The sequence below is a fragment of the Colletotrichum destructivum genome, chromosome 10 (assembly GCF_034447905.1).
Source record: "Colletotrichum destructivum chromosome 10, complete sequence".
Classification (NCBI taxonomy): Eukaryota; Fungi; Ascomycota; class Sordariomycetes; order Glomerellales; family Glomerellaceae; genus Colletotrichum; species Colletotrichum destructivum.
In genome coordinates this window covers 99,622-124,995 of record NC_085905.1, presented here as the reverse complement: position 1 = coordinate 124,995, position 25,374 = coordinate 99,622, and the positions used below count along the sequence as shown (strand labels likewise).

The window sequence follows — 25,374 nt, the reverse complement described above, 5'->3', positions numbered from 1 at the left end:
AAGCTGCACGGCGATGAAGGAAAGCATAGGACAGAACTTTTGGAGCGTCTCAACAAATATTGCAGATGATAAGAACTTTCGAGCATGCCGACGACGTACCCTCCCTTGCCACCGTTGAAATTCACAGCCGTGCTCGCGTTGCTGCACATTCTCGTGAGCCAGACATCGTTGACGCGGATGTTTATCGCTGTCTGAATGCTCTCAACACTTGTCTTTTTTTTTTTCTCTTTAATCTTTTTTTCCTCGACAAAGACATCTCCTGCCACTCAATAATCCATCCCAGGCCTCTTCGAATTCGAGTCAAGAGTCGCCTTTGACATAGGTCGTGCCATTCAACCCTGCGTATAACTTGGCTTTTTCTAACACGACGGCCTCCCGCGCGGGGGCTTTCGTGAGGAAACACGTGTCTGTCAGACATATCTTAGGGCTGGAAGAAGACTCGAGAGAAGAACAAAAACAAATTTCAAGGGAGACTGCTGCACTAGCTGATAGTGAATTTGTTCTCAACAAAACTTAAGTATATGTTTATAATTAAGAGATTCTTTCTTACTAGTTGTAGGCTCATTTAATTTCGGTTATATCCCTTAATATAGAAAAGCCTACTTTTAGGTAGCTAGATCCATCCTATTAATAGTTCCAATATTACCTAAACAAAGATGCGAATTTACTCCTGATAAGTGGGGTAGATGCCTTTTGGGCAGAAGTTCTTGTTGATAGATAATTACCTGTCAGATCGTACATGACCAATCTCCGTTAACTCCCAGCCACTAGAAGATACGTGACTCGAATTACCGGAGAGCTGACCAGACCATACAATGCAATTTTTCACTCATTCTATTACTTACCTGGAAATCCCTTCGCCATGGCGCCGCAGATTACCAATTGGGAGGAATTGCTTTGGGTGTCTGAGAAAGTCGACGAGGACACGGGAGACCTCCAATATACCATGTTCGCAACGGTGTAAGACGACATGATATACTACGGCCAGTTGAACAAACCAAAGGTGGACATCTTATTTCAGCATGCCGCCGACTCCCTTGTTCGTATTCCTGACGAGGAAATCTTTCCCCGGTGGCCCCAAGGCCTCACTCTCACTAAGGCTCTCGAGGAGCTCCCACCCGACGTTTTCGTCAAGCGGCCTAGGCTAGCGCTGTACGATATTTTTTCAAAGCACAAAGTCGTACATCTTCTCCCCAAGGGATTGGCGGATGAGGCAGAAGCAATGGAAGTGCTGGGTAGCCAACCCCACCCAAGCATCGTTGGATACCATGGTTGCCATGTGCGACGGGGCTACATCACTGGACTCGTGCTGGCCCATAACGACCTCAACCCCACAAATGTTCTCGTGGCAAAGGATAGTAGACCCATTCTGGTCGACTTTGGCTCGGCTCGTAGGATTGGGGAGAAGTTATTGACTAGCCGAGGTACGAAAGGTTGGATCGATTGCGAGGTCAGAAATGCGACATGACACTTCAGCTCTCACCAAGTTTCGTACGTGACTAGATAACCCAGCATTCGAGGAGTGAAAGCTGTGCTGTGCATTTCGAAAACCGCCTTCAATGCTTCCACAGTCGGAAGAGGCTTCGAATCCTGGAAGACTGCGTGGGTGTTCTTCTTGGCAGCATACACGTCGTTGCTCTTGCAAGAAATAACCCCATCATCCCCCACCTGGAAGAACCAACTTGTCGTAATTTGTGCGGACTCGAACCCGAGGACATCCTTAGTGTCCATCATCAGAGTGCCCTGTGGCCCAACCAGGAGCTCAGTCTTGGTCCAGTCTCTTGGGCCATCCAAGAGCGGCAGCGCAACCAAGTCTGCAAGATTCTTGAGATGTAGGAATTCAGCGAGCTCTTGGAAAAATGCCTTGGGGACCTTGGCTGCGTTAGATGGAGCTTCGCCTTCCTGGAAACGATGCTTTGTCTGCCCTGTCGATGTCTGAGAGCCGAGAAGGGTAAAAGGAGAAGAGACATCGTAAATGTCGCCGTCCCACTCCACTTTGACTTCAAGATCTGACATTCTGGTGTTGATGTGATGGGAGTGGCGTGAACTCGGAATTGTCGTACGACCCTGAAGAGTTGTTTGCAAAAAAGACCGGAACAACCTAGGATTATTTGACCTCTCTCTTTAATTATCTAATTGGCTTACATATAAGATGAGAGACATATTTGGTTACATACACAGAGCGAGGGGGACAATTGTGAAGGGGCTCATCGAAGTACCTAATCATCATCTTGCAGAGAAGAGACCGTTATCCTGAAGGCGCGGAGAGTTTTCGACGCCATGACATTCTGAAATATGAGCCGTACCCTTCTCTGAGTGATCACCTTCTAGTCGATGTGCCAATGAACAGCTGTTTCAAAACATTCAGATTCTACCAAACCGGCTGCATCGTCAAAAAGTGGCATCGGCAAGGAACTCACCAAGTATTACTACGCGCAAGCCGGTCGAGTGGGACAAAATTGCTGAGCTCGGGTTTGAAGCGAGGAATCTAAATGTGGACGGTCAATTTGTTTCCAGCTAGCTTCAAAAAAGGGTGTATTTCATCACCTATGCACACTAGAGATATCATGAGATTGACAAACTCCAGCATGTACTCGACGGATGATGTATCTTATGCAAAGATGGCATGGGGGCCTCGAATGGGGCTAAAGGTCATTGGGGTACTTGAGAAGCAAAACAACATCCAACATTTACAAGACACTCATAGTATAAGTATATTACGTACAGCCTACTTCATCTGGATGGAGTGAAGCCGTTCAAACCGTCTTGAGAACAAAAAAGGGTATCATTACGCAACGCCAACACCTAGCTCGCCGTCTGCCCACGATGTTTACAGACAAGACTCATTGATAAGCAAGATCGTTGCTAAGCAAACTAGAGTACAGCAAGATGATTTCTAATCCATACCAGAGGGCTGTAAGACATTTTACAAATTTTATGCCCGAATGATTGGTGGACTAACATTTGCCCAGCCAAGATCCTTCGTCAAAGACGCCGTCGGAGGGCTCGTCGGCCGATGGACTGCCGATGCCCGCTGCACCGGTGACTAAGAGGGCGTCCCAGAAGACGAGGGACGCAATTTCGCTTTTGGATTGAATTGATAATTGAAACTCTCTGAGAGGAGGGGGGGGATACGCCCTTAAATAAACTGGGCCGAGTGAGTCTTTCGCCGGGAATGGGGAGGGTGGGTGTCCGAGGTCAGAGAATTCACTCCCCTAGGGGCCCCCGACCCCCGGGCCGGCGTCTGCTTGGCGCGGGAAGATGTTCTTTATTAAACGGGATTTCCCCTTGGTCTAGGCCGGAATTGTTGGTCGCTGCAACCTCGGATCTTGTAGTGATAGCGCTTTTTGCCCTGGCTTGCCTCGCTTGATTCTGCATCGTATCATCTGTATCAGGGCAGCTTTGTTGAGCGATCTCTTGGTTCATATCGAGTCCACTCTGCCTCCAAGAACTGAAGAGAAAAAAGCACTTTGGGCGATTTGTCATTCGTCCACAATGTCAGAGAAACGAAATACAACTCAACATGAGCATCGCTCAGTTGGTGCAAGTAATGCTCTCGGTCTCCCCAGCCGGTACCATGATCCCGAGTCGCCAGACAAAAACCTCGCAAGCATCAACAGAAGCACTTCACGACCCAGCGTAGTCATCGATGCGCCGCCAGACGGTGGCTTGAGAGCATGGCTGGTCGGTAAGCTAAGCAGATTCGCATCACGCTGTTCATGTGTTGACAACATCTGCTAGTCCTGAGCACGCTCCTCGTCACCATGAACACCTGGTAAGCCATCAACATGACACTCTCGGCCCTGCAACCGAATCCCGGACCGCTAACAGGGTCCACAGGGGCGTCGCCAACTCCTTCGGCGTCTTCCAGCCATACTTCACAACCCTCTTCTCCCGCTCGCCCTCCGACATCTCGTGGATCGGCTCCTTCGAGGTCTTCCTCCTCTTCTTCGTCGGCACCTTCACTGGACGCTGGACGGACATGGGCTACTTCCGGCCCCTCTTCGCCGCTGGCTTCCTGCTCGTCGTCCTCGGCATGGTCGCCGCCTCCTTTTGCACGACGTACTGGCAGTTCTTCCTCGCCCAGGGCATCTGCCTAGGCCTCGGGAACGGCTGCCTCTTCTGCCCCTGCATGGCCGTCACGTCGACCTACTTCGCCAAGCGTCGCTCGTTAGCCTTCGGCATCACCGCGGCTGGGTCTGTCGTGGGCGGGCTGGCCTTCCCGAGCATGGTCCGGCAGCTTTTGCCGAGGATCGGGCTGGGCTGGACGATCCGCTCGATAGCCCTGATCCAGCTGGTGACGCTGGTTGTCGCCGGGCTGCTCGTCAAGACCAGGATTCCGCCTCGGAAGGCGGCGCCGCTGGTGGAGTGGGCCGCTTTCAGGGAGTCCGAGTATAGCTTCTACGCCGTGGGAGCTTTCATGGTAAGGAAACTTCGTTCTCATGACAATTTTCTGATGACAATGGGGGGGACATTCCTCTGACGAGCAGGCAGTGCTTCTGGGGAACCTACTTTGCCTTCCACTACCTCGCCGCCTTCTCCCGCGACGTCTTGGGACTATCGTACACCGACTCGCTCGACCTCCTGCTCGTCCTCAACGGCGTCGGCGCGTTCGGGCGCATCATCCCGGCTCAGATCGGCGACGTCATCGGCACGATCAACATCTTTGCGCCGATGGCCTGCATGACCGGCACCGTCATGTTCTGCTGGATAGGAGTGCGCAGCGTCACGGGGCTGTACGTCTGGGCCGTGTTCTATGGGTTCGCTGTCGGGGGCGTCCAGTCGTTGTTCCCGTCGGTGCTCAGCAGCCTGACGGCGGATCCGCAGAAGCAGGGGACGAGGATGGGCATGGTCTTCACGGTGGTCAGCTTCGCGTCGCTGACCGGGTCGCCGATTGCCGGGGCCATCATCGACGCGATGGGGGGCGGGTATGTGGGTGCCCAGGCCTTCGCCGGGAGCTGCATGATTTTGGGCATGATATTCGTCCTTTTGGCAAGGGTCTGCAAGACTCGCAAGATGGGGGTCGGGTCGGTTGCCTGGATCAAGGTGTGAGTGAGCATTGTTGCCAAGGTCGAGTAAGCTTTGGGTCATGTCATACGCCTCTCGTATGCTTGATATGGAATCTTCCACCATAATGCCTCGCCTTAGCAGAACCTTTTGACCCAAGCCTATGGGAAGTTGGGAGAAACTAAGCTCAGCCAACTCTAGCAGCGAGGTTACTCATTAGTTTAGGTTTGACATACGATTCTTCTATAAACGGCAGTACGAATTAATTATCTACTGATATTCCGTACGGATACAAGGAACAACATTGTCCAACTATAACATCAATCTCCCCACATCTCCCACTGGGTTCTGTTTCCGAGGATCTAGAAGCGAGACTGAGCGACGGATGTTTCCGTCGGGGGCTTCCCGAAATACGTGCACAGTTCAAGGGATCTTGTGCCTCGAGGAACCATCAATGCAAATAAAACTGTTGCCATTAAAACATAGCATGGGAAAGAGAGAGAGGGGCTGCAGATTGGAGAGGAAATGGGATGTGATTCGAGAGAATGAGTGATACGAAGTGGACGGTTGCAATAGCAATCACGGGCAGTTTTATGCTCGACAACCTCCAAGAACCCCCTCCGAGCTGCTTTAAGAACCCCTTTGTGCCAAACTTGGGCCATTGTTTCTGGATCCTCGGTCGTCGTTGGGGTGTGTTCCATCCTTTGTCAAGTCCTCCCCTTTTCCCCCAAAGTCGGTAAACAAAACACGGAATACGATTGCTCGATCTCGAAGCACAGTGAGAAGTCAGGTATTGTCTTAGGGTCTCTTTTTACATTGAGGTCATTTATCATAGCCAGTAACCTATGACATCCAGCTGCCAGCCTGAGGAAGTCTTCAAAGTTTGAATCTCGTGCTGGTCATCAACATCGTTCCCGGTGGCATTAGAGCTATTCGAGGATACTAAACCACCTACACAATACAAATCTAAACAGCCGAACCAAGCCAACTCATGCAAGTAACGAGACAAATAACCACCAACTGTTACAGTAGCTAGCCACCAGCGCCCTCGACTATGCACAAATGGGTTAGAGGCTTTGGATGCTTGACAGGGGTGTGTATGTGGAGAAAACACAGCTCGGATGGATGGCCTGACTGACGGCCCATCGCCCAAACCCTCCATCCGTCGACGCGGTCATGACAAACATGAGCAAACTCGTCGAGTTCTCGCCCGCAGAGGCGGAGGACACCTTGCGAGCCGAGCAGCTCTCACACGACCTCTTCAAGCTCACGTTGACAAGGCGCAACAAGTCCAGCATCTTCGCAGAGGCCATCGGGCGGCTCGACCGCGGCCGCGACGAGGCGGACCTCATCCTCCGCAACCTCCGCGCATGGTCCCCGGACGTCGCCGAGCACTTCCCGCGGCGCACGTCCGGCGTCATCCTCGACACGCCGTTCCGCCTCCTCTGCTTAAGCCCGTCCGGCATCCCTCTCGACGGCGCCTTCGCCATCAGACAATACCTCGCCGTAAGCTACAGCTGGCACAGCCCAGACTGGCCGGGAACACCTGGGTCGGCCTCGGCGCCGGGCGGGGTATGGCCCGTCGGCGAGCGCTTCGCCCAGGCGATTCTGGCGCAGCGGGGACACCCGCGCGAGGGCGTCTGGATAGACCAGGTCTGCATCGACCAGGCCGACGACGCCGAGAAGCAGCGCGCCATCGCGTGCATGGACGTCGTGTACAAGTCATGCCGCCGGCTCGTGGTGCTCCTCGAAGACGTCGAGCTCACGGCGGACGAGGCGGCGCTGTGCGAGAGGTACGGCGGCGGCAATCCCGCGCAACACTTTGACCGGACGCCGCGGGACCAAGGGGAGGTGTCGTCTCTCGTGGCCATCTACGACAAGATCGCGGCGGCGCGGTGGTGGCAGCGCGCGTGGTGCTTCCACGAGTTTGTCGTCGCCGAGCCGTGGAGCGACAAACGGCACATCCCGGCTCACAACGCCGTCTTCATCATGGGTGTTGTCGTCGAGGGCGACGACGGCGGCGGCAGCGGCGGTGGCAAGGCAACCATCTCCCTCGAGTGGACGGCGCTGCACGCGATGCTATCGACGGTCATGATTCAGCTCGGCCACCGCCCTCCGGCGAGCGAGCACCTGTACCCGATCCTCGGCGGCTTCGCGAACCGCACGTCGCCGCTGCTCGACAGCCACAACCGCGTGGCCGGGGCGACGACGGCCAGCTTCATGGCGCGGTTCAACGCCGTCGCGCAGACGGGGTGCTCGATGCCCGGCGACAGGCTGAGCGTGTGCCTCAATCTCATCGGGCTGGGGCTCGCGTACTTCCGGGCCCGGGAGCCGACGCCAGAAGAGGTGTACTTCCTCGCCGTCCTCCTGTCGCTCGCGGCCGGGGAGAAGGTGCCGCTGGCGTTCGCGGGCTCGGAGGCGCTGGTGGTGGGCGGGAAAAGGTCGTGGCTGGCGCGGTCGGTCGCAGAGGCGGACACGACGCTCCCCAAGTTCAGTCTGGGAGGCAACAGAGGCATACACGGGGCGAGCATCGGCCGGCTGGAGATTGATCTGGTCTTTTTCGAGGGCTCATTTACGGTGTGTGCCGAGGAGGAGCTGCGCGGGACGTACGCCATCTTCCCGGACGTCATCAGGAGCACGCCGCCGCCCCTCAAGGCCGGCATGGGCCGGCCAGAGCACTTCAGGGACGACGAGGAAACGGACCTGTCCCGGCGGCGGTTCCTCGCGGCCGTCGTGGCGGGCGGGCACGGTCTGGCGGGACGTCTCTGGGCGCAGCTGGAGCGTGACGCGGTGCAGGCGAACTACAACACGGGCATGTTTGACGACTTTGTGGTCAACGAGGCCCTCCGTCTGAACGCAGCCGATTTTCTGACGGTTCTGGACAGGGGAGGAGACGAAGGAGAGATCACGGAGGAAACGGCCCTCGCTCTGCTGACGTGGATCACGGACCCGCGGTCCATCTACTGGATCTCGGCGTTCGCGGTGCGCATCCCGTGTGGCCGACAAGGTGAGCAGGCACTCCTGACGGCGTTCCACTTTGAGAAAGAATTCTTGGCGAAGGGCGTTGAGAGTCAGATACGCGTCGCGGTCCCGACGGACCTGGTCCGGGGGGACTGCGCCTGGACCAGGGCGTGGTTGTTAGTGTCGACGGATGACACGGAGGGAAGGGCTGTGTGGAATTGTGCTGGAAAGGCGCTGCTCCTGGGCGAGGGTGATTTCTTGGAGGAGTTAGGGGATGGTAGCGGGATGGTGGATGCAGCTGTAGTGTTGCGAGAGAGGCAGGTTATCATCGGGTGACTGCTCGCAACCCAACAAAGACTTGAATGCAGAGTGAAGAGTTCGGTCCAAGAAACTGATCATTCGTCGACATCTCAAACCAGGAACTCTTCGCAGGACTTATTCGAGTGTCTGCGGCTAACGGCTGTCAGTGTGTTTGCCCAGTGTCCGAGCCATATTGCCCCGGTGCTGCCGATCCGATTCCGGTCCGGAAGTGGGGTGCGGATGTGGGGCGTAGTCGGCGCTGGGCCGGAGACTCGGAATGGACTCCGGTGACCTTACCCCCGGCCTACGTGCTTTTTGGGTTGGGATGGATGCGGAAGGTGGGCACGCGACTGACGCAGGCCCTCTGGTCATTGGTATGTTCTGCGTCAAGAATGGTTCCCCGCCATCGTTATTCTGCAACGCCCAGGATAATACTTCTCTACAGGGAGATCAAAGGCGGCTGGAGTTTACTCTACAGCATCAATTAATCGCCTGTTTATGCTGAAACCCTCTTGGCGGACATCGTCAATTACGTCCGTAGTAACACCAACATTTGTCCAGTCCAGGTAATTCTACAACACACACTGAAAGAATGACTCCATCGCGTTGTCATCCCCAGGCGTCGTAATCTGGAGAAACCCTCAGCAGGGATGCGTTCTATGGTCACCCCCTTCTTGCAAGATAAGATCCCTGGTGACAACAACCACTTAGAAGCAGCGGTTGCAGCACATGTACGCCTCCCCAGCTCGCCTCCCCCAATTCCCACCTCCCACCTCCCACACGGCCCCATCGTCAGCGGCTTGCTCTGGGGTGCAGTCCGCCGCCGGGGTGGGAAGCGATCATCACCGCCCTCCCACCCGCCACCGACCCTTAGCGCCAACTCTCCGTCTTTACCGACTCCCGGCGCCAACTCACTTCCACCCTTCCGATCCATCAGCAACGTCTGTCCCGTACAAGTGCGAGCGGGCGAGACATCCGAGGAGAATTGTTCCCGATATCTTCATGGCCACCTTCCGCGTCCTCGTCCTTCTTTTCCTTCCCGAGATGCGTCTGGGCCGCCGGCGTCTTCCGGTGCTCGTCCATTATCGCGCCAAGCGGGAGCCAAGAGAGCCAAGATGGTCCTAATGCGTGATGGATGGATCCGAGGCTATGTCTGCACTAGTAAGACATTCTTATTGCAGACGAAAGCGACCGTGTATTCCCATAGTTCGGTGTCTGGACTTTTCTTCGCTCGAACGGCTTACTGGATCTCGACCACTATTAGAACGCACAACTCAAAAAGGAGACGTTCGCCCTCGTCCGTCTAGAGGAAGTATTCCCTCCTCAAACTGCCACCTCTCAACTTTGGGTCCTGCGTGCAATGACACCTCAACTGACGACTTGCCTCTGCGTTGCCACCCTGACCAGTCCTTGCTGAGAGCCGTTCGCCGTCCACTTGGCGTTGCACTCCGTTCTAGACAACCTGAGCTTGAACGAGTTGTGCTACGCTACGCTACGCTACACTATCTTACCCTACGTCATCGTCACCACCATTGCCCGACATCTCCATCGTCATCAACCCAATAATTACTGCCGCTATTATCCAGCCTCAGATCGCACATCAGAATCACTCCTATAGACTACTCATCCTCAACACCACTCTCGCCTTCTACCACGCCATCATGGGAAAACCCAAGGCAGCGAGGCCCGCTGACACGCACGTCTCGGGCCAGTCGAACAAACCACTCTCCCAGCCCGCCCACGCCTTGTCTTTCCAGCAGCTGGCCGAGGAACTCCGCGCCGACACCAACCACGGGCTCTCGTCGGTCGACGCCAAGGCGCGCCTGGAGGAGTACGGCCACAATGACCTCGGCGAGGCGGAGGGCGTGCAGCCCTTCAAGATCATTATAGCCCAGGTCGCCAACGCCATGACCATGGTGAGTGCTGACTCTCGTCTCTGTGATGTGAATTTAGTCCCTGTGATGTGACCCTCACTTACACAAACACCACCACCCCCACAGGTCCTCATCCTCGCCATGGCCGTCAGCTTCGGCATCGGCTCGTGGATCGAGGGCGGCGTCATCACCTTTGTCATCCTCCTCAACGTCGTCGTCGGCTTCTTCCAAGAGTTCTCGGCCGAGAAGACGATGGACTCGCTGCGGTCTCTGAGCTCGCCCACAGCCAGCATCGTGCGCGACGGCGAGACCATGGTCGTGCCGTCGGGCGACATCGTTCCCGGCGACCTCGTCGAGATCAAGACGGGCGACACCATCCCCGCGGATGTCAGGTAAGGCCCATCTCTGTCCCTGTCGCCATCCCTGTCCCCCGATTTTTGTTTGTTCTTAGTCTTGTCGCCCCTGTTGTGCATAACAACCAGACATGAGCAACCGACAGCTGACTGACGAAACGTCCACGGTCCACAGACTCACCGAGGCCGTCAACTTCGAGACGGACGAGGCGCTGCTGACGGGCGAATCCCTCCCCGTGCGCAAGAACCAGGGCAGCGTGTTCCCGGACGCCACGGGCCCGGGCGACCGGCTCAACGTGGCCTACAGCTCGTCGACGGTGACCAAGGGCCGGGCCAAGGGCGTCGTCTTCGCGACGGGCGTCTACACCGAGATCGGCGCCATTGCGTCGGCGCTGCGCAAGAAGGACTCCCGCGTGCGCGAGGTCAAGCGCAAGCCCGACGGCCGGGCGAAGCCGCACCGCTACCTCGAGGCCTACACGCTCACCTTGACCGACGCCGTCGGGCGCTTCCTGGGCGTCAACGTCGGCACGCCGCTGCAGCAGAAGCTCTCCAAGCTGGCGATGCTGCTGTTCGGCATCGCCATCGTCTGCGCCATCATCGTGCTCGGCGCCAACCGGTTCGAGGCCTCGCAGGAGGTCATCATCTACGCCGTCGCCACAGGACTGTCCATGATCCCGGCCAGCCTCGTCGTCGTGCTGACCATCACCATGGCCGCCGGCACGAAGCGCATGGTGCGCCGCAACGTCATCGTGCGCAATCTCAAGTCGCTCGAGGCCCTCGGCGCCGTCACCGACATCTGCTCCGACAAGACGGGCACGCTGACGCAGGGCAAGATGCTCGCCCGCGGCGCCTGGTTGCCGGGCAGGGGTACCTACACGGTCGAGGGGGCGACGTCGCCGATGGACCCGACGACGGGCGAGATCCGCTTCGACGAGCGTTCGCCGCGGCACCTCAACTTCAAGAGGGGAGGGGACGCGTGCGGCAGCGTTGTCGAGGCCGGCCAGCTGCTTCGCGACAGCCCGGCGGTGCTCGCGGCGTTCCTCCGCGTCGCGGCCCTCGCCAACCTCGCCACCATCACCAAGAAGGACGACGGTCAGTGGGCGGCGCGCGGCGACCCGACCGAGATCGCGATCCAGGTGTTCGCCTCGCGCTTCGACTGGAACCGGCTGCGGCTGACGACGGGCGACGATCCCGAGTGGAGCGAGATGGCCGAGCTGCCCTTCGACTCGGACGTCAAGCGCATGTCGGTCGTCATGAGGCACAACGCCACGGGCGAGCTGCACGCCTACACCAAGGGCGCCGTCGAGAGGGTCGTGCAGATCTGCACAAAGTACACGCCCAAAGACGGTGGCGGCGACAATGACGACACGCTCGCCGATGTGACGCCCGCGTTCCGCGAGGAAGTCCTCCGCAACATGGAGGCCCTGGCCGGCATGGGCCTCCGCGTGCTCGCGCTCGCCAGCAAGCGGTACGACGGCCCCGCGCTGAACAAGGGCGACGAGGTCAACCGGGCCTCGGTCGAGTGCGACCTCGTCTTCCGCGGCCTCATTGGCTTGTACGACCCACCCCGGCCCGAGTCGGCGCCGGCCGTGAGGCAGTGCCACGAGGCCGGCATCTCGGTCCACATGCTCACCGGCGACCACCCGGAGACGGCCAAGGCCATCGCCGTCGAGGTCGGCATCCTGCCGTCCCGGATGGAGCGTGTGGCGCGCAACGTGGCCGACGCCATGGTCATGACGGCCTCGCAGTTCGATGCCCTGACGGACGACGAGGTCGACCGGCTGCCGGTGCTCCCGCTCGTCATTGCCCGGTGCGCGCCGAGCACAAAGGTGCGGATGATTGAGGCTCTCCACCGCCGGAAGAAGTTTTGCGCCATGGTATGTATCTTTTGTGTTTTGTCTCCACGTAACCATTTTTGTCTATACATACATACCCTTGTTTCTCCTTGATCTGGTTCTCACCTTTACATACAACCTGTGCTTTGACCCCAAAACACCAACATCAACACTAACACCAACAGACCGGCGACGGCGTCAACGACTCCCCCTCCCTCCGCCGCGCCGACGTCGGCATCGCCATGGGCCAGTCCGGCTCCGACGTCGCCAAAGACGCCTCGGACATCGTGCTCACCGACGACAACTTCGCCTCCATCGTCGCCGCCATCGAAGAGGGCCGCCGCATCTTTGACAACATCCAAAAGTTCGTGCTGCACGTCCTCGCCGAGAACATCGCCCAGGCCGGCACCTTGCTCGTCGGCCTCACCTTCAAAGACGCCCGCGGCCTGTCCGTCTTCCCGCTCGCGCCCGTCGAGATCGTCTGGATCATCATGGCCACCTCGGGCATGCCCGACATGGGCCTCGGCTTCGAGCGCGCCGTGCCGGACATCATGCGCCGCCCACCGCAGTCACTCAAGACGGGCATCTTCACGGCCGAGTTCCTCGTCGATATGGTCGTCTACGGCCTGTGGATCACGGCGCTGTGCCTGGCGAGCTTCTCGCTCGTTGTTTACGGCTTCGGTGACGGCCGGCTCGGCGAGAACTGCAACGGGAGCTACAATGAGACGTGCGACACCGTTTTCCGCGCTCGCGCCACCACCTTTGCCTGCCTCACCTGGTTCGCCCTCTTCCTGGCCTGGGAGATGGTCGACATGCGCCGGTCCTTCTTCCGCATGCAGCCCGGCTCGACCCGGTACCTGACCCAGTGGATGGTGGACGTCTGGCGCAATAAGTTCCTCTTTTGGGCCATTATCGTCGGCTTAGTCACGCTGTTCCCCCTGCTGTACATCCCCGTCATCAACACCGACGTCTTCAAGCACAAGGGCATCTCGTGGGAGTGGGCCATCGTCTTCATCGCGGCCGCCCTCTTCTTCGCCGGGGTGGAGTCGTGGAAGTGGGCGAAACGCGTCTATTTCAGGAAGCAGAGCCGCAAGAGGCTCGGCGTCGCGTGGAAGGACATGGACATTGAGCAGAGGGTCTTTGGCGAGTACCTCGGCGGCGTTGCCGACGACGATCACCACACCGAGGTGGGCGACTATGACCACGACCTGGAAAAGGAGGGTTTGGAGAAGTGAAAAGAGATAAAGTAAGGATCACGGGGGGTGCTGGTTGTATGTGTAACGTTGGCTTCAAGGCGTATCAGTTGATCCTTCAAGCAAGCCCCAGGTAGCAGTTTTCTGTAGCATATAGTAACACAGCAAACATGCTGCAAGTTGCCGTGACAAAAGACTTGGGCTTCTTTGGCTGTCCTCCACCTAAACAGTACTATCACCAGAGTGAAGACTTATATGTATCAGCATCACCAGCTTGTCCAATGGTCTCTCATTACGCCCCGTCTTGGAATAATCAACACAAACAGGGCGTCAGACTCGGCGAGACCACGTCGATCCAAACCATTCCGAGCCATGCCAAGCGCGCCCATCCGCCGTAGGGCGAATCCTTCAACTAAACGAGGGATTTTCCGGGGTTCAGGTCAAGGCTGACATGACAACACGGAGACACTACTCTAGAACAGCACTACGACTCTAATGCTATCGATTCCAGTAATATATAAAAAGGTAGCCCATGCCGTCATCTGCTCTTCCATGGTTGTTACGCTGACCCTCCCGCCAGACAACACTCACTCACGATGCGTCTACGGAGAGCAACACCACCGCTTCTGCCGGGCATCTTGGCCCTGCTTACAACAACAACATTCACATCAGCATCACCCGCCCTCGCTGCCGTTGCCCGCCAAACAACCACCGCCGCCCTCCCCGGCACCCTCACCTTCTTCCCAAACAAACCCCCGTTGACCTTCCACTACTCCACACCAGACGCAAACGACACGAATTGGGTGGGCATCTACCACGCATCCGGCGGCGGGCCGGAAAACGAGACTTTCGTCGCAGAGTCCCTCGACTGGGCCTATGCCCCGGCGTCCGAGGGAGAGGTCCGGCTCTCCGCCACGGGATTGCAGCCGGGCGCCTACAGGGCCTTCTTCCTCGGGCGGGACGCGTACTCGTGGCTCGCTGCGCCCGTGAACGTCACCGTCCCCCACGCCGAAGGCCCCGTCGCCTTTATCGTCAGCGAGATTACGGCTCGGAACGCGCGTGTAGGGGACGCATACGAGGCTAGCGTCGCCGGTCTACGGTCCCGCGGGGGCAACTCGACGGTCGTTTACGAAAAAGTCAGCGGCGATGCCTGGGTGAAGGTCTCGGCGGACGGCGTCCTCTCCGGCATCCCGGACGCTCACGCGCCGGCCCAGACAACCGTCACGGTCGGGGTGACAGCCTCGGCGGACGGGTCATCTGCCCATCTACGCGTCACCATCCCGACGAGACTTGCCGGCGCACCGCTCGTCGACGAGCTCGCCGTCATGTCCTACAACCTCTGGCACGGCGGCACACGGATCGCCGGCTACCACGAGAAGCAGGTCCGCTTCCTCGCCTCGAGCGGCGCCGACGTCGTCGGATTCCAGGAGAGCACCGGCGGCCACGCGACGCGTCTCGGCGACGCGATGGGCTGGTTCTCCTGGCAGGGCGAGGGTGTCGGCGTCGTCAGCAAGTATCCCATCTCCGAGGCAGCGCCGCACGAGTCCTGGGCCGGCCGCGTCCGGATCACGCCGGGCAGTGACGACGACGACGGGGGAGGCGGACGGAGCCGGGCCGTGAACCTCTGGAACGTCCATCTCGGACACAGCCCCTACGGGCCGTACGACTTCTGCTTCGACGACATGGCCGTGGACGAGGTCCTCGCGCGCGAGGCAGCGTCCGGGCGGACGCCGCAGGTCGTCTCCGTCGTCGCGGCCATGCGGGCCGATCTCGAGGCCGCCGACGACGTGCCGGTGGTGCTCGTCGGCGACTTCAACGCGCCGTCGCACCTCGACTGGACCGACGCCGCGAGGGACGCGCACTGCGGCCGTGCGGACGTGCCGTGGCCGACGTCCGTCGAGCCCGCGGCGGCCGGGCTTGTCGACTCGTACCGCGTGGTGCACCCGGACCCCGTGGAGGACCCTGGGGTTACGTGGTCCCCCATCTTTCTCGACAACGAGGGGCGGCCGGAGCCGATGGACCGGATCGATTTCGTGTATTTCCGGAGCAGGCGGCTGGAGGTCGTATCGTCGAGGAGTCTTGTTGTAGGGGAGCCGAGGCCGCAGCCGGACCACGGGGAGAACGAGTGGACGTCGGACCATGCTGCTGTGCTGAGTGTCTTTAGCTTTAGGGATTAAGAATGATGGCGAGGCGGAAAACGCGAGATGGGTGTATTCATGTGCGATGATGTATGGCTTTGATACGTGGGCAGTGATTGTCTTGAAATGCATGCAAGCTGGACAAACACCAGGATGACGGCTATGGGGGACCAGAAATCTCGTCTGTTTTTTCAGGATAATAATGCATAAGAGGTTTACGACTTTGTATTGTCTTTGGATTACTACTTCAGGCCAGCACGGGTCGAATGATGTAGTGTGAGATGTCAGGATGCGGTATCAAAATACTCTCCAGGGTGAACAATCCTTAGAGCACATGTTGTCCTTGCAACTTGTTTGCAATCAGCCTATTCCAAATCTGTACTCTTATTTGACCATGCGATTTTCGTGATTCACAATCAGGTCTTCCCTATTTTGCTAATAAACACATGCGTATGGCCTGGATAAGCATGGCATGCTCTTAAATGTTGGTCAAAAACTGAGAGTACACAAACTTCAGCCTACGTGCAGTAAAACTGCCTAAAAGTAAACAGAGTAAATCAGCTTAATAAACAGTTTATCTGTCTACCTTGAATTGCATTCTAGCAATTAACAACATGGGACACTGGAGTAAACGAGCACACTGCGCAAACATCAGACGGCATAAGAATTGTGCATGTTGAGTAATCATAACTTTTTGCCCTGTTCTGTGCACTGTGACGTCAGTGGGGTAATGATGTAAGTCGAGTTGCATTGCGTTTATGCCTGCGAGGATCAGACCACCATGGAATCTTCTCTCCTCTGCCAACTATTCACACACACCTCAACCTGCTTCACTTCATCTGGCAAGGATATATCCGTAGAGCATCAGCATCTCCCCTCCCTTCGACCTTGAATCAAATCGAACGAAATACCTACTGCCGCATAACCCTACGCTGCCGGTTGACGACCCCATCGCCAACATGCCCTTCTTCTCCTTCTCGTCCTCCATCTCCATCTCCTCCTCCGTCAGCCACAACGGCAAGACGGAGGAGAAGCACTGGGCCCGCAAGCACGAGAGCGGCCCCTCGGGCTCCACGATCCGGACGGCCTCCATGCGAACGGGGGAGCCCGTGTACTTGGAGCGCCGCGACTACGACGCCTCGGGCCGGCCCATCCCCCAAGGAGGCCGGGCTATCCGCGCGGACAACACCACGAACTTCGATAGACGCATCGAGGATGTGACGGATCAAGAGGAGAGCAAGAAAGCTTGAGGGCGTCCTTTTGAATGGGGGAAATTGGGACTTTAGCGAACGAATCTGCAGGGCGGATGGCGATAACGAATGATGGTTTTGGACTGGGGGCGTTGGCGGCGTATTGGCATCATTGGTGACACGAGTGTATTGTGTCAATAATTACACCTCGGGACTATTCGTATCTGTTCAAACATGTTGCTGGAAACGGTCAACCATTTCATCGATACAGATAACCTTTCCATTATTGGGCAACAAAACGGACACAAAGATTATGGTCATAACTGCATTACTATTTCAAATCACCTGTCCTATCGACAGGTTAAAAGTCGTACGTAACTAGTCGTACGTACAACACATATACACAAACACACACACACACACACATAATAACACCCTCTCAAATTTTGATGACAACCTTGCCAAAGTGCTTCTGCTCCCACTGGTACTGGTAGGCCTCCTTGACTTCCTCGAAGCCAAAGATCTTTTTGTCCACGACGGGCTTGATGCCGTTGGCGTCGATGGCCCGGTTCATCTCCTCAAACTGCTGCCGCGAGCCGACGAGGATGCCGCGGATCGTGCAGAGGTTGTTCAGCGCGTCCAGCAGCGTCGGCTGCTGGCCGGCGGAGGAGGCGGCATCGCCGATGGACAGGAAGCCGATGACGGAGATGACGCCCTCGAGCTTGACGGCCTTGAGCGACTGCGCAACCGTGCCGGGCCCGCCGACCTCGATGATGTGGTCGACGCCGAGGCTGTCCGGCGACAGAGACTTGGCCACCTCGCCCCAGTTGGGCGTCTCCTTGTAGTTGATGACGTGGTGCGCGCCGAGCTTCTTGAGCCGCTCGCCCTTGGCCGCCGACGACGTGGTGGCGATGACGGTCGCGCCCGCCGCCACGGCGAACTGGATGGCCGCCAGGCTGACGCCGCCGGTGCCCTGCGTCAGCACGACGTCGCCGGGCTTCAAGGCCTTGGACTGCAGGCCGTAGAGTGCGTTCCAGGCCGTCAGCGGCGCGCAGGGGAGGGTGGCGGCCTCGATGGACGTGAGCGTCCGGGGCGACCGGACGAGGCCGTGCTCGGGCAGGACGGCGTACTGGCGCAGCGTGCCATCAAGGGCGCCGCCGAGGCCGCTGTTGAGGGCGAGGGGCGTGATGGGGTTGGCCTGGTGGTCCTGGTTGAAGAGCGTCGCGACGGCGTCGCCCTCCTTGAGCTGCGTGACGCGGGGGCCGACGGCGACCACGCGGCCGGCGCCGTCCGAGGCCGGGATACGGGGGAAGCTGAGGGGGAAGGGGTAGAGGCCCTGCGAGGAAGGGGGGGATGGTTGTTAGTGGGACAAGTGATGGGACAGTGGTCCGGGAGGGGAGGGGGAGGTGGAAGGGATACATGCATCATGAGCATGTTGTTTTTGTGTGTGTGAGAGACATAGATGATGGGGGAGTTGGCTTACATTGGGGATGACCAGGTCACGGAAGTTCAGGGAGACGGCCTCGATCTGGACGAGCACGTCGTAATCACCCAGCGCGGGCACAGGCACCTCCTTCTTGAGCTTGAGGGTGTCCCAAGTGTCGGTGTCCTTGTTGATGCCGGTGACATACCAGGCGCTGGTGGAAGTGGGAGCCATGGTGGTGGTGTGTTGGGTGTGCTGTGTCTTGTTTGTATTGAATGGTGTATTTACTCAAGCCAAAAGCCCAAGTCGTTAACGGTTGACTGTTTGTTATAATAGATGATTTCAATGTTGAGGAAGAGAGAATTCAGCAGAACATAATAGCCCAATAACTCCAGGCTCAGTCGCGGTCCTTATACCCCCAAGCCAAAAGGGATTTTCCAAAGAATCGTGGGGTTTGATCGAACGGTCGGCTTCGGAGGGCGTCTACATGACGCAATAACCTTTACACACCCGTCATACTGAAGAACTCTGCTCTGGGTGTCCGAGGGGAGCCGGCAAATGCGAACCATGTCTGCTCCGGTGCCTGACTGACTCGGTAATCTTGACACCCTCTCTCTCTCTCTCTCACATGTCACAACCCACAACTGTGCGGGCCTAGTTCCGCCTGCAATGAGCTTTCCGCTCTTATTCCTGCTCCGCCGGACACGGCTCGGAATTCGTTATTAATCATGGCCGTCAGGGCGCCGACAAAAGCGACACGTGGGAATTGTCGACGAACAAACAAAAACGAAGGGGGAAAATAGCGGGTTGGCGGCGATCGGGCCCGTATGTTTCTCCAGTCGAGTGAGTGATTGGTAAGTAAAGACAGGGGGACATTCGTTCAATTACTGAACCGTGCTAGAGGCCGGACTGGAGTCTCCGTTCGGCGGGGTTGAGAAATGCAAAATCTCTGCAGGCTTACAAATAACCTTTGTGGAGCATCGCCGGCAGATGGAGGGGATAGGGGAGGAGAAGGGAGAGGGAAGAGGGGAGAGGACGCCAGCGGTGGAGAGAGAAGAGGAGGGAGGAGAGGAACCGGGGGGAGGGAGCAAAGGACCAGACGACTAGAGGATTAGGAATAGCTTCACTTGGGCGCGCGCGCGGTGCAGTTTTGTAATATGCCCGATCCTTCAACTAGCTGCCGCACGGCGTTCCGTCATATGTAGTCATTGCTTCATGCAATGTTTATCCGTTGGCCGATTGCCTGGAACGGGGGATGGTTCGTGTGGCCGGCAGCCATCCCGGCTTATCCGTTCTGGGGGTTTGTTATGACGACCTGTGACAGAGTACAGAGTACAAAGACATGAATATGCACCATCAGTTAAAGGGCTCTCAGTGTCCAATGCGTCTTCTCTGTATCAGCTATATAAGATCACTCCTCCTGCTGCTGGCCAGAACTCTGGCTCTTCCCCTACGGCTATCATTGTAGACAGACTGATCTCTCCTGGGTTGAGTCGAAGCCGCAATCAGTCAACCCAGTCAGTTGCCATAGTCAATCGCTGTCTCTGTCTCTGTTTCTGTGCATGAAAAATGCTGCAACTCTGGCGTAAAGACGGTGAGAGGCATAAGCCCGGGTTGAACCCCCCTCGTTACTATCAATCAGCACAACCGAGAGAATCCATCCGTACACCAGGGATGCGCCTCTGCCGTCGTAGCCGGGAAATTGAAAGTGAGAGTCTAGATCCCGCCACCCCACACTCCATCCGAGATGAAATATTCCCGAGAACAAAGCCCCTCCCCCCCTCGAAGCACGGAAATCTTGCAACTTGCTGCGAACATCTCCCGCCCGAACCAGGGGCCAATGGATCAGCACCTAGTTTCAGATTGACGAGGGCAATATACTACTACACGTATGGTCCGGTGTTTACAGAGAACGTGTCTGGCTGGCTTTGCCTGTCTCTCCTTATTAGACGCCCCTTCTTCCCCACGGAAACTTCATCAAATGGTCTCGGCAAAGAGAAGAGAGAGTACCTTGTTAATACCAGAATGTAGATAATAGCAGAACTTCCGCCGTTAAAAGAGACATGCCTCGCTCGTCCTCCCCGTAGTCGTCCCAGCAATCCCATCGAGCCAGTTTGTCTCCTACAGTCCCTACCGACCGACCGACCGACCGCCGCAATGCACGCCTCCCGCTTCCTAACCCCGGCCGTCCTTGCTGCCGCCGCCGCTACCACCGCCGCCGCCGCCGCCGCCGAAAAGACCTTTTGCGGCGCTCCCAACGCCTTCGAGGTCCTCATGGGCACGCCCTGGATCGTCTACTCGATGAACTACAACTACCGGTCCATCGCCGGCTCCGCCTGCACCGGCTACTCGGGCACCTCGGGCGCCGCCGGCGACGCCCAGCGGATCCAGTGGAGCAGCATCTGGGACATTGACCCGGCCGTCAACACGGACGTCGTCAAGGGCTACTCGTTCGTCGGCCTGACGCAGAATCTCGAGACCCGGCTCGCCGACATCCGGAGCATCCCGAGCACCTACACCTGGACCGTCTCCAACTCGTCCGCCTACAAGGGTAAAACTATTTTCAGCACATGATCATGGCCTTGTTTTCCCCTCTCCCCCCTCTCCCCCCTCTCCCCTCATGGGTTCTGTCTTTTGCCCGCTGACTTAGTATTGATTCCCCAAAACAGGCAACGTCGTCTACGACTTCATGACCTCCGACACCAAGGGCGACAGCACCTCCAGCGACGCCCAGGAACTCATGCTCTGGCTCCGCTGGGAGGGCGGCCAGGTGCCCATCGGCTGGGCCGAGGGCCCGACGGCGACCATCGACGGGCTCTTTGGCAAGGACGGCTGGAAACTGTACCAGGGGAAGAACACGGACACGGGCATCACCGTGTCCTCGCTGCTGGCGCCCGAGGCCGGCCAGTTCGGCGACCTCGAGGGGGGCTCGTTCGAGGGCGACATCAAGGACTGGCTCGTGGCGCTGGCGAGGCACGGCATCTTCTCCGAGAGCACCTACGTCAACGTGGGCAACGCCGGCCAGGAGCCGTACTGGGGCACCGTGACGTTCAACAACACGCTTGGCCTGAACATCAACCTCTGAGCTTGCTGGTTTGTGCTCTAGGGTTCTTTACTCTTGTACAAGTTTTACATTGTTCTATTGGATAAATGATCTTGATCTTTACCTTGACTAAGTAGATATTATGCCGTGATGGGTACAGTTTACCCTACGTAAGCCAAGACACAGCAACTCGGTGCCCATTTTCCCGCCGTCATCACAATATATATGCATAGTCTAGGCTCTCGTCGTCACCCACAATTCACCTCACAAAGATGGTGCCGCTCATGACCCTCGTGGCCTTGCCCCCCAGATGCAGCGTCTCCAACCTGCGTGCGCCGTCGGGCCCCTCGCCCACCGTCGCGTCGACGTAGATGTTGCTCCGGCGGCCCATCTCGACGCCCTGTGTGATCTCGAAGCCTAAATCCCGCCCGGCCAGCTCGTGCAGGCTCAGGTAGCTCGACAGCGCGCAGGCGGCGCTGCCCGTGGCGGGGTCCTCGAGGTCCGGCTCGATCATGCGCGTCCGAATCCGGTGCACGACGCGGCCACCATCGAGCGTCTCGGCGCCGAGGCGCACAAAGTAGTACCGCGTGATGAAGGAGTCGCGCCAGCCCTCGTCTAGCAGCTCGTGCTTGCGGAAGTTCATCGGCCCCATCTTGGCCAGCGCCAGCGCCTCGAGCGAGGGCAGCTCGATGAGGGCGAAGGTCATGCCGTCGACGATGCTGAAGACGGGCGCGTCGGCCTCGGCGTCGGCGAGCTGCTTGACGGCGTCGCTGTGGGGTCCCGGACCGAGGTCGCGGAGGCGCTTCTGGTGGAGGTGGGTGTTGTGCGGGATGGCGGCGCGGACCGAGTCGGCGGCCGTGTGCTCGATGGCGATGGGGCCGGCCTTGGCGAGCAGCTTGTCGACGCCGCGGGGCTTGAGGAAGACGGCGGTGCCGACGGTCGGGTGGCCGGCGAAGGGGAGCTCCTCGTGCGTCGTGAAGATGTCGAAGCGCCGCTCGGACGATGACGACGAAGACGAGTCAGCAATCTCATGCACAAAGGTCGTCTCGGAGTAGTTGAACTCTCTCGCGATGGCCTGCTTCTGCTCCTGCGTGAGGGAGACTGAGGCCGGGATCGTCACGATGGCCAGCGGGTTGCCCTCGAAGGGCTTGTCGGTGAAGACGTCGACGGTGGTGTAAGGGAGCTCCATGTTGTGTCGATTAAGGGCGGAGGGTAACGGGGTGAGAAGAGGGTCTGGGTATGAGGACAGGATGAGATGGGGCGTCAACAAGGCTCGAATGACAGTTTTGGACGGGCCAAAAAGGTTTTATAATGGCTGTCCTGGTGGTGAGGTTGGTGTAATACGTACGATATGAGTCACTAACTCGTGAGAGTGGCTACTACTACTACTACGACTATGGGCTTCATCTTTGTTTGGACGATTTCGTAATCACGCCTGATGCGCCTTTCATTGACATGTTCTCCACCTTCTCCAATATGTATCCACATGTGTCTGTGTGTGTTGGTTCCTCTCCGCCGAACCGGACGGCGCCGGGTCCGGGTTTGCCCCGGTAACAAGACCGGGCAGAGTGACGGCGGCTTCGGAGTGGGAAGTCGTGCAGAACTGAACTCATATAAAGATACAAGTATAAAACCCGTCACTACACACACGTGCCTCTTTTCTTTTCTTCCATTAGCAGCGTCATCATCATCATCATCATCATCATCGACATGGCCCACGCACGCGGCGTCTACCTCAACCACTCGACGGGCCGCTCTGTCCGCCCCGTCGACAACGCACCCCTCGCCCAGGCTTTCCATCAGCAGCTCCCCTCCTTCGCAACGACGCCCCTCGTCTCTCTTGATGAAGTCGCCAGGGAGCTCGGCGTCAGGGCCGTCTTCCTCAAAGACGAGAGCAACAGGCTCGGCCTCCCGTCCTTCAAGATCCTCGGCGCGTCATGGGGCACCTACCGCGCCGTCACCACACACCTCGGCCTGCCCGCCGACACGCCCCTCGAGCAGGTCGCAGAGGCCGCCCGGAAAAACTCCGTCTCGCTGTACGCCGCCACCGAGGGGAACCACGGCCGCGCCGTCGCCGCCATGGCCCGCATCCTCGGCGTGCCGGCGCACATCTACATCCCGAGCACCGTGTCCGACGACGCCGTCACGCGCATCGCCTCCGAGGGCGCGCACGTCGTCGTGAGCGACGCCCACTACGACGAGGCCGTCGCCGAGGCCGCGAGGGCCGCCGCGTCGATCTCCGGCGGGCTGCTGATCCAGGACAACGCGTTCGAGGGGTACGAGCAGATCCCCGCCTGGATCGTCGAGGGGTACTCGACCCTCGTCCTCGAGGCCGAGCAGCAGGTCGCCGAAAGGGGCCTCAAGCCGTCTCTGCTGGTCACCCCCGTCGGCGTCGGGTCCCTGGCGCACGCCGTCGTCTCTCACTGCAAGTCCGACGGCCGGGACTGCGCCGTCCTCGCCGTCGAGCCCGATACCGCGCCGTGTCTCTGGACGAGCCTCACGGCGGGAAGGCCGGTCTCGGTGCACACGTCGCGGACCATCATGGAGGGCCTCAACTGCGGCACCGTCTCGCTAACGGCCTTTGACGACCTCCAGGCGGGCATCGACGCCAGCGCCACCGTCTCCGACTTGGAGGCGCACGAGGGCGTCGAGTACCTCGGGACCAAGGGCGTCAACAGCGGCCCCTGTGGCGGCGCCACCGTCGCGGCTCTTCGACGGCTCGCACAGGTCAGCCCGAGACCCGGGTTCCTCTCGAAGGATGCCGTCGTCGTGCTGCTGAACACCGAGGGCCGGCGGAGCTACAAGACGCCCCTGGACGTCTCCGTCGACGACCCCGTCAAACTGACGCAGATCCTCACGTCCATCGACTCCTCGAACCCGGACCTGTCCGCGGCGTCGGGCGCGGGGGAGACGGAGGTCGCGGCCTACATCTCCGCCTGGCTCCAGCACCGCGGCATCGAAACCCACTGGCTGGAGACGGCGAAGCCCGGCCGGCCCTCCGTCGTCGGCGTTCTCCGCGGCCGCGGCGGCGGCGGCAAGTCCCTCATGCTTAATGGACATATCGACACCGTCAGCTTGTCGAGTTACTCGCCGGACCTAGACCCGCTGAGCGGAGACCTGAAGCCGGACGACGACGGAGGCCGCATCTTCGGCCGCGGGGCCGCGGATATGAAGGCCGGTGTCGCCGCAGCCATGGCCGCCATGGCCCGGTTTATCAACACTGAATCCTCCTCGTCACTGTCATCGTCGTCGTCGTCGTTATCGGCATCGGCATCGGCATCAAGCTCCGCGTTACTGCGCGGCGACGTCATCCTCGCCGCCGTAGCTGACGAGGAGAATTTCTCCTTCGGCACTCAAGAGGTCCTCGACGCCGGCTGGAGGGCCGACGCCGCCATCATCCCGGAGCCGACGTCCCAGGAGGTCGTCATCGCCCACAAAGGCTTCGTCTGGGTCGAGATCGACGTCCTCGGCGTCGCCGCCCACGGGTCCATGCCCGACCAGGGCGTCGACGCCATCCTGCTCGCCGGTGCGGTGCAGACGGCGCTCCTCGAGTACGCCGGCACGCTGCCGGAGGATCCCCGACTGGGGAGGGCGTCTTTGCACGGCGGCCTGATCCGCGGCGGCGAGGAGCCCTCAAGTTACCCGGCGCGCTGCACCCTGACGGTCGAGTTCCGGACGGTCCCGCCGCAGACGCCGGCATCCATCCTCGCGGACGTCGAGGGCATCTTGAGGCGCGTGGCGTCCGGCAACCCCGGGCTCAAGTACGCGCCTCCTCGCGTCACCTTCTCGCGGCCGTTTTTCGGCATGGACGAAGGGGACGGCTTCGTCAAGACGTTCCTCTCTGGCGTGTCGAGCTCGTTGGGCGTAGATGCCCCGGCCCCGGCTGCGTTGTCCTTCTGGTGCGATGCCGCGTTGCTGTACGAGGCCGGCATCCCTTCCATCGTGTACGGGCCCAAGGGCCATGGGATTCACAGTAAGGAGGAATGGGTCAGCGTAGCGAGCATCCGCGAGGTGACGACCGTCCTCGAGACCGTTATCAAAGACTTCTGTGCCTAGT

At 58.8% G+C, this 25,374-nt stretch overlaps 12 protein-coding genes across 12 annotated transcripts; 9 read left to right on the top strand and 3 right to left on the bottom strand.

Annotated features, from left to right (window-relative positions):
* Positions 1-970: 970 nt before the first annotated feature.
* On the top strand, positions 971-1,468 carry CDEST_14298 (Putative protein kinase; the record flags this gene model as incomplete). Its single annotated transcript, XM_062930454.1, has 1 exon — positions 971-1,468. The coding sequence occupies one exon, from the start codon at positions 971-973 to the stop codon at positions 1,466-1,468; it is 498 nt and encodes a 165-aa protein (XP_062786505.1).
* An 11-nt stretch (positions 1,469-1,479) lies between these two features.
* Positions 1,480-2,486, bottom strand: CDEST_14297 (uncharacterized protein; the record flags this gene model as incomplete). Its single annotated transcript, XM_062930453.1, has 1 exon — positions 1,480-2,486. The coding sequence occupies exon 1, from the start codon at positions 2,014-2,016 to the stop codon at positions 1,480-1,482; it is 537 nt and encodes a 178-aa protein (XP_062786504.1). The 5' UTR covers positions 2,017-2,486.
* A 1-nt stretch (position 2,487) lies between these two features.
* Positions 2,488-3,050, top strand: CDEST_14296 (uncharacterized protein; the record flags this gene model as incomplete). Its single annotated transcript, XM_062930452.1, has 3 exons — positions 2,488-2,712; positions 2,879-2,916; positions 2,973-3,050. The coding sequence occupies exons 1-3, from the start codon at positions 2,493-2,495 to the stop codon at positions 3,048-3,050; spliced, it is 336 nt and encodes a 111-aa protein (XP_062786503.1). The 5' UTR covers positions 2,488-2,492.
* A 237-nt stretch (positions 3,051-3,287) lies between these two features.
* CDEST_14295 (Putative major facilitator superfamily, MFS transporter superfamily) lies at positions 3,288-5,350 on the top strand. Its single transcript, XM_062930451.1, has 4 exons — positions 3,288-3,688; positions 3,742-3,775; positions 3,841-4,423; positions 4,495-5,350. The coding sequence occupies exons 1-4, from the start codon at positions 3,496-3,498 to the stop codon at positions 5,050-5,052; spliced, it is 1,368 nt and encodes a 455-aa protein (XP_062786502.1). The 5' UTR covers positions 3,288-3,495; the 3' UTR covers positions 5,053-5,350.
* An 842-nt stretch (positions 5,351-6,192) lies between these two features.
* On the top strand, positions 6,193-8,304 carry CDEST_14294 (Putative heterokaryon incompatibility; the record flags this gene model as incomplete). Its single annotated transcript, XM_062930450.1, has 1 exon — positions 6,193-8,304. One exon carries the CDS (start codon positions 6,193-6,195, stop codon positions 8,302-8,304), a length of 2,112 nt encoding a protein of 703 aa, XP_062786501.1.
* Positions 8,305-9,929: 1,625 nt separating this feature from the next.
* CDEST_14293 (Putative P-type ATPase, HAD superfamily, P-type ATPase, transmembrane domain superfamily) lies at positions 9,930-13,565 on the top strand (the record flags this gene model as incomplete). Its single annotated transcript, XM_062930449.1, has 4 exons — positions 9,930-10,184; positions 10,269-10,534; positions 10,671-12,372; positions 12,516-13,565. The coding sequence occupies 4 exons, from the start codon at positions 9,930-9,932 to the stop codon at positions 13,563-13,565; spliced, it is 3,273 nt and encodes a 1,090-aa protein (XP_062786500.1).
* Positions 13,566-14,119: 554 nt separating this feature from the next.
* On the top strand, positions 14,120-15,700 carry CDEST_14292 (Putative endonuclease/exonuclease/phosphatase, immunoglobulin-like protein; the record flags this gene model as incomplete). Its single annotated transcript, XM_062930448.1, has 1 exon — positions 14,120-15,700. The coding sequence occupies one exon, from the start codon at positions 14,120-14,122 to the stop codon at positions 15,698-15,700; it is 1,581 nt and encodes a 526-aa protein (XP_062786499.1).
* Positions 15,701-16,448: 748 nt separating this feature from the next.
* On the top strand, positions 16,449-16,923 carry CDEST_14291 (uncharacterized protein). The gene has a single exon (XM_062930447.1). The coding sequence runs from the start codon at positions 16,621-16,623 to the stop codon at positions 16,909-16,911; it is 291 nt and encodes a 96-aa protein (XP_062786498.1). The 5' UTR covers positions 16,449-16,620; the 3' UTR covers positions 16,912-16,923.
* A 1-nt stretch (position 16,924) lies between these two features.
* On the bottom strand, positions 16,925-19,006 carry CDEST_14290 (Putative GroES-like superfamily, alcohol dehydrogenase-like, NAD(P)-binding domain superfamily). Its single transcript, XM_062930446.1, has 2 exons — positions 18,335-19,006; positions 16,925-18,187 (listed from the first exon to the last, which is right to left on the bottom strand). Exons 1-2 carry the CDS (start codon positions 18,506-18,508, stop codon positions 17,291-17,293), a joined length of 1,071 nt encoding a protein of 356 aa, XP_062786497.1. The 5' UTR covers positions 18,509-19,006; the 3' UTR covers positions 16,925-17,290.
* Positions 19,007-19,685: 679 nt separating this feature from the next.
* Positions 19,686-21,572, top strand: CDEST_14289 (Putative glycoside hydrolase family 12, glycoside hydrolase family 11/12). The gene is made up of 2 exons (XM_062930445.1): positions 19,686-20,825; positions 20,944-21,572. The coding sequence occupies exons 1-2, from the start codon at positions 20,432-20,434 to the stop codon at positions 21,357-21,359; spliced, it is 810 nt and encodes a 269-aa protein (XP_062786496.1). The 5' UTR covers positions 19,686-20,431; the 3' UTR covers positions 21,360-21,572.
* A 1-nt stretch (position 21,573) lies between these two features.
* CDEST_14288 (Putative phenazine biosynthesis PhzF) lies at positions 21,574-22,676 on the bottom strand. Its single transcript, XM_062930444.1, has one exon. The coding sequence runs from the start codon at positions 22,504-22,506 to the stop codon at positions 21,577-21,579; it is 930 nt and encodes a 309-aa protein (XP_062786495.1). The 5' UTR covers positions 22,507-22,676; the 3' UTR covers positions 21,574-21,576.
* Positions 22,677-22,910: 234 nt separating this feature from the next.
* On the top strand, positions 22,911-25,374 carry CDEST_14287 (Putative tryptophan synthase beta chain-like, PALP domain, peptidase M20). The gene has a single exon (XM_062930443.1). It carries the CDS (start codon positions 23,028-23,030, stop codon positions 25,371-25,373), a length of 2,346 nt encoding a protein of 781 aa, XP_062786494.1. The 5' UTR covers positions 22,911-23,027; the 3' UTR covers position 25,374.

Bases quoted from the DNA above. Each gene is read 5' to 3' on its own strand.
- CDEST_14287 (XM_062930443.1), top strand. From the start codon at position 23,028: ATGGCCCACGCACGCGGCGTCTACCTCAACCACTCGACGGGCCGCTCT.
- CDEST_14291 (XM_062930447.1), top strand. From the start codon at position 16,621: ATGCCCTTCTTCTCCTTCTCGTCCTCCATCTCCATCTCCTCCTCCGTC.
- CDEST_14288 (XM_062930444.1), bottom strand. From the start codon at position 22,506: ATGGAGCTCCCTTACACCACCGTCGACGTCTTCACCGACAAGCCCTTC.
- CDEST_14295 (XM_062930451.1), top strand. From the start codon at position 3,496: ATGTCAGAGAAACGAAATACAACTCAACATGAGCATCGCTCAGTTGGT. The intron at 3,776-3,840 runs GTAAGCCATCAA...CAGGGTCCACAG, and splicing joins CTCGTCACCATGAACACCTG to GGGCGTCGCCAACTCCTTCG. The intron at 4,424-4,494 runs GTAAGGAAACTT...ACGAGCAGGCAG, and splicing joins ACGCCGTGGGAGCTTTCATG to TGCTTCTGGGGAACCTACTT.
- CDEST_14290 (XM_062930446.1), bottom strand. From the start codon at position 18,508: ATGGCTCCCACTTCCACCAGCGCCTGGTATGTCACCGGCATCAACAAG. The intron at 18,188-18,334 runs GTAAGCCAACTC...CCTTCCTCGCAG, and splicing joins GTGACCTGGTCATCCCCAAT to GGCCTCTACCCCTTCCCCCT.
- CDEST_14289 (XM_062930445.1), top strand. From the start codon at position 20,432: ATGCACGCCTCCCGCTTCCTAACCCCGGCCGTCCTTGCTGCCGCCGCC. The intron at 20,826-20,943 runs GTAAAACTATTT...TCCCCAAAACAG, and splicing joins CAACTCGTCCGCCTACAAGG to GCAACGTCGTCTACGACTTC.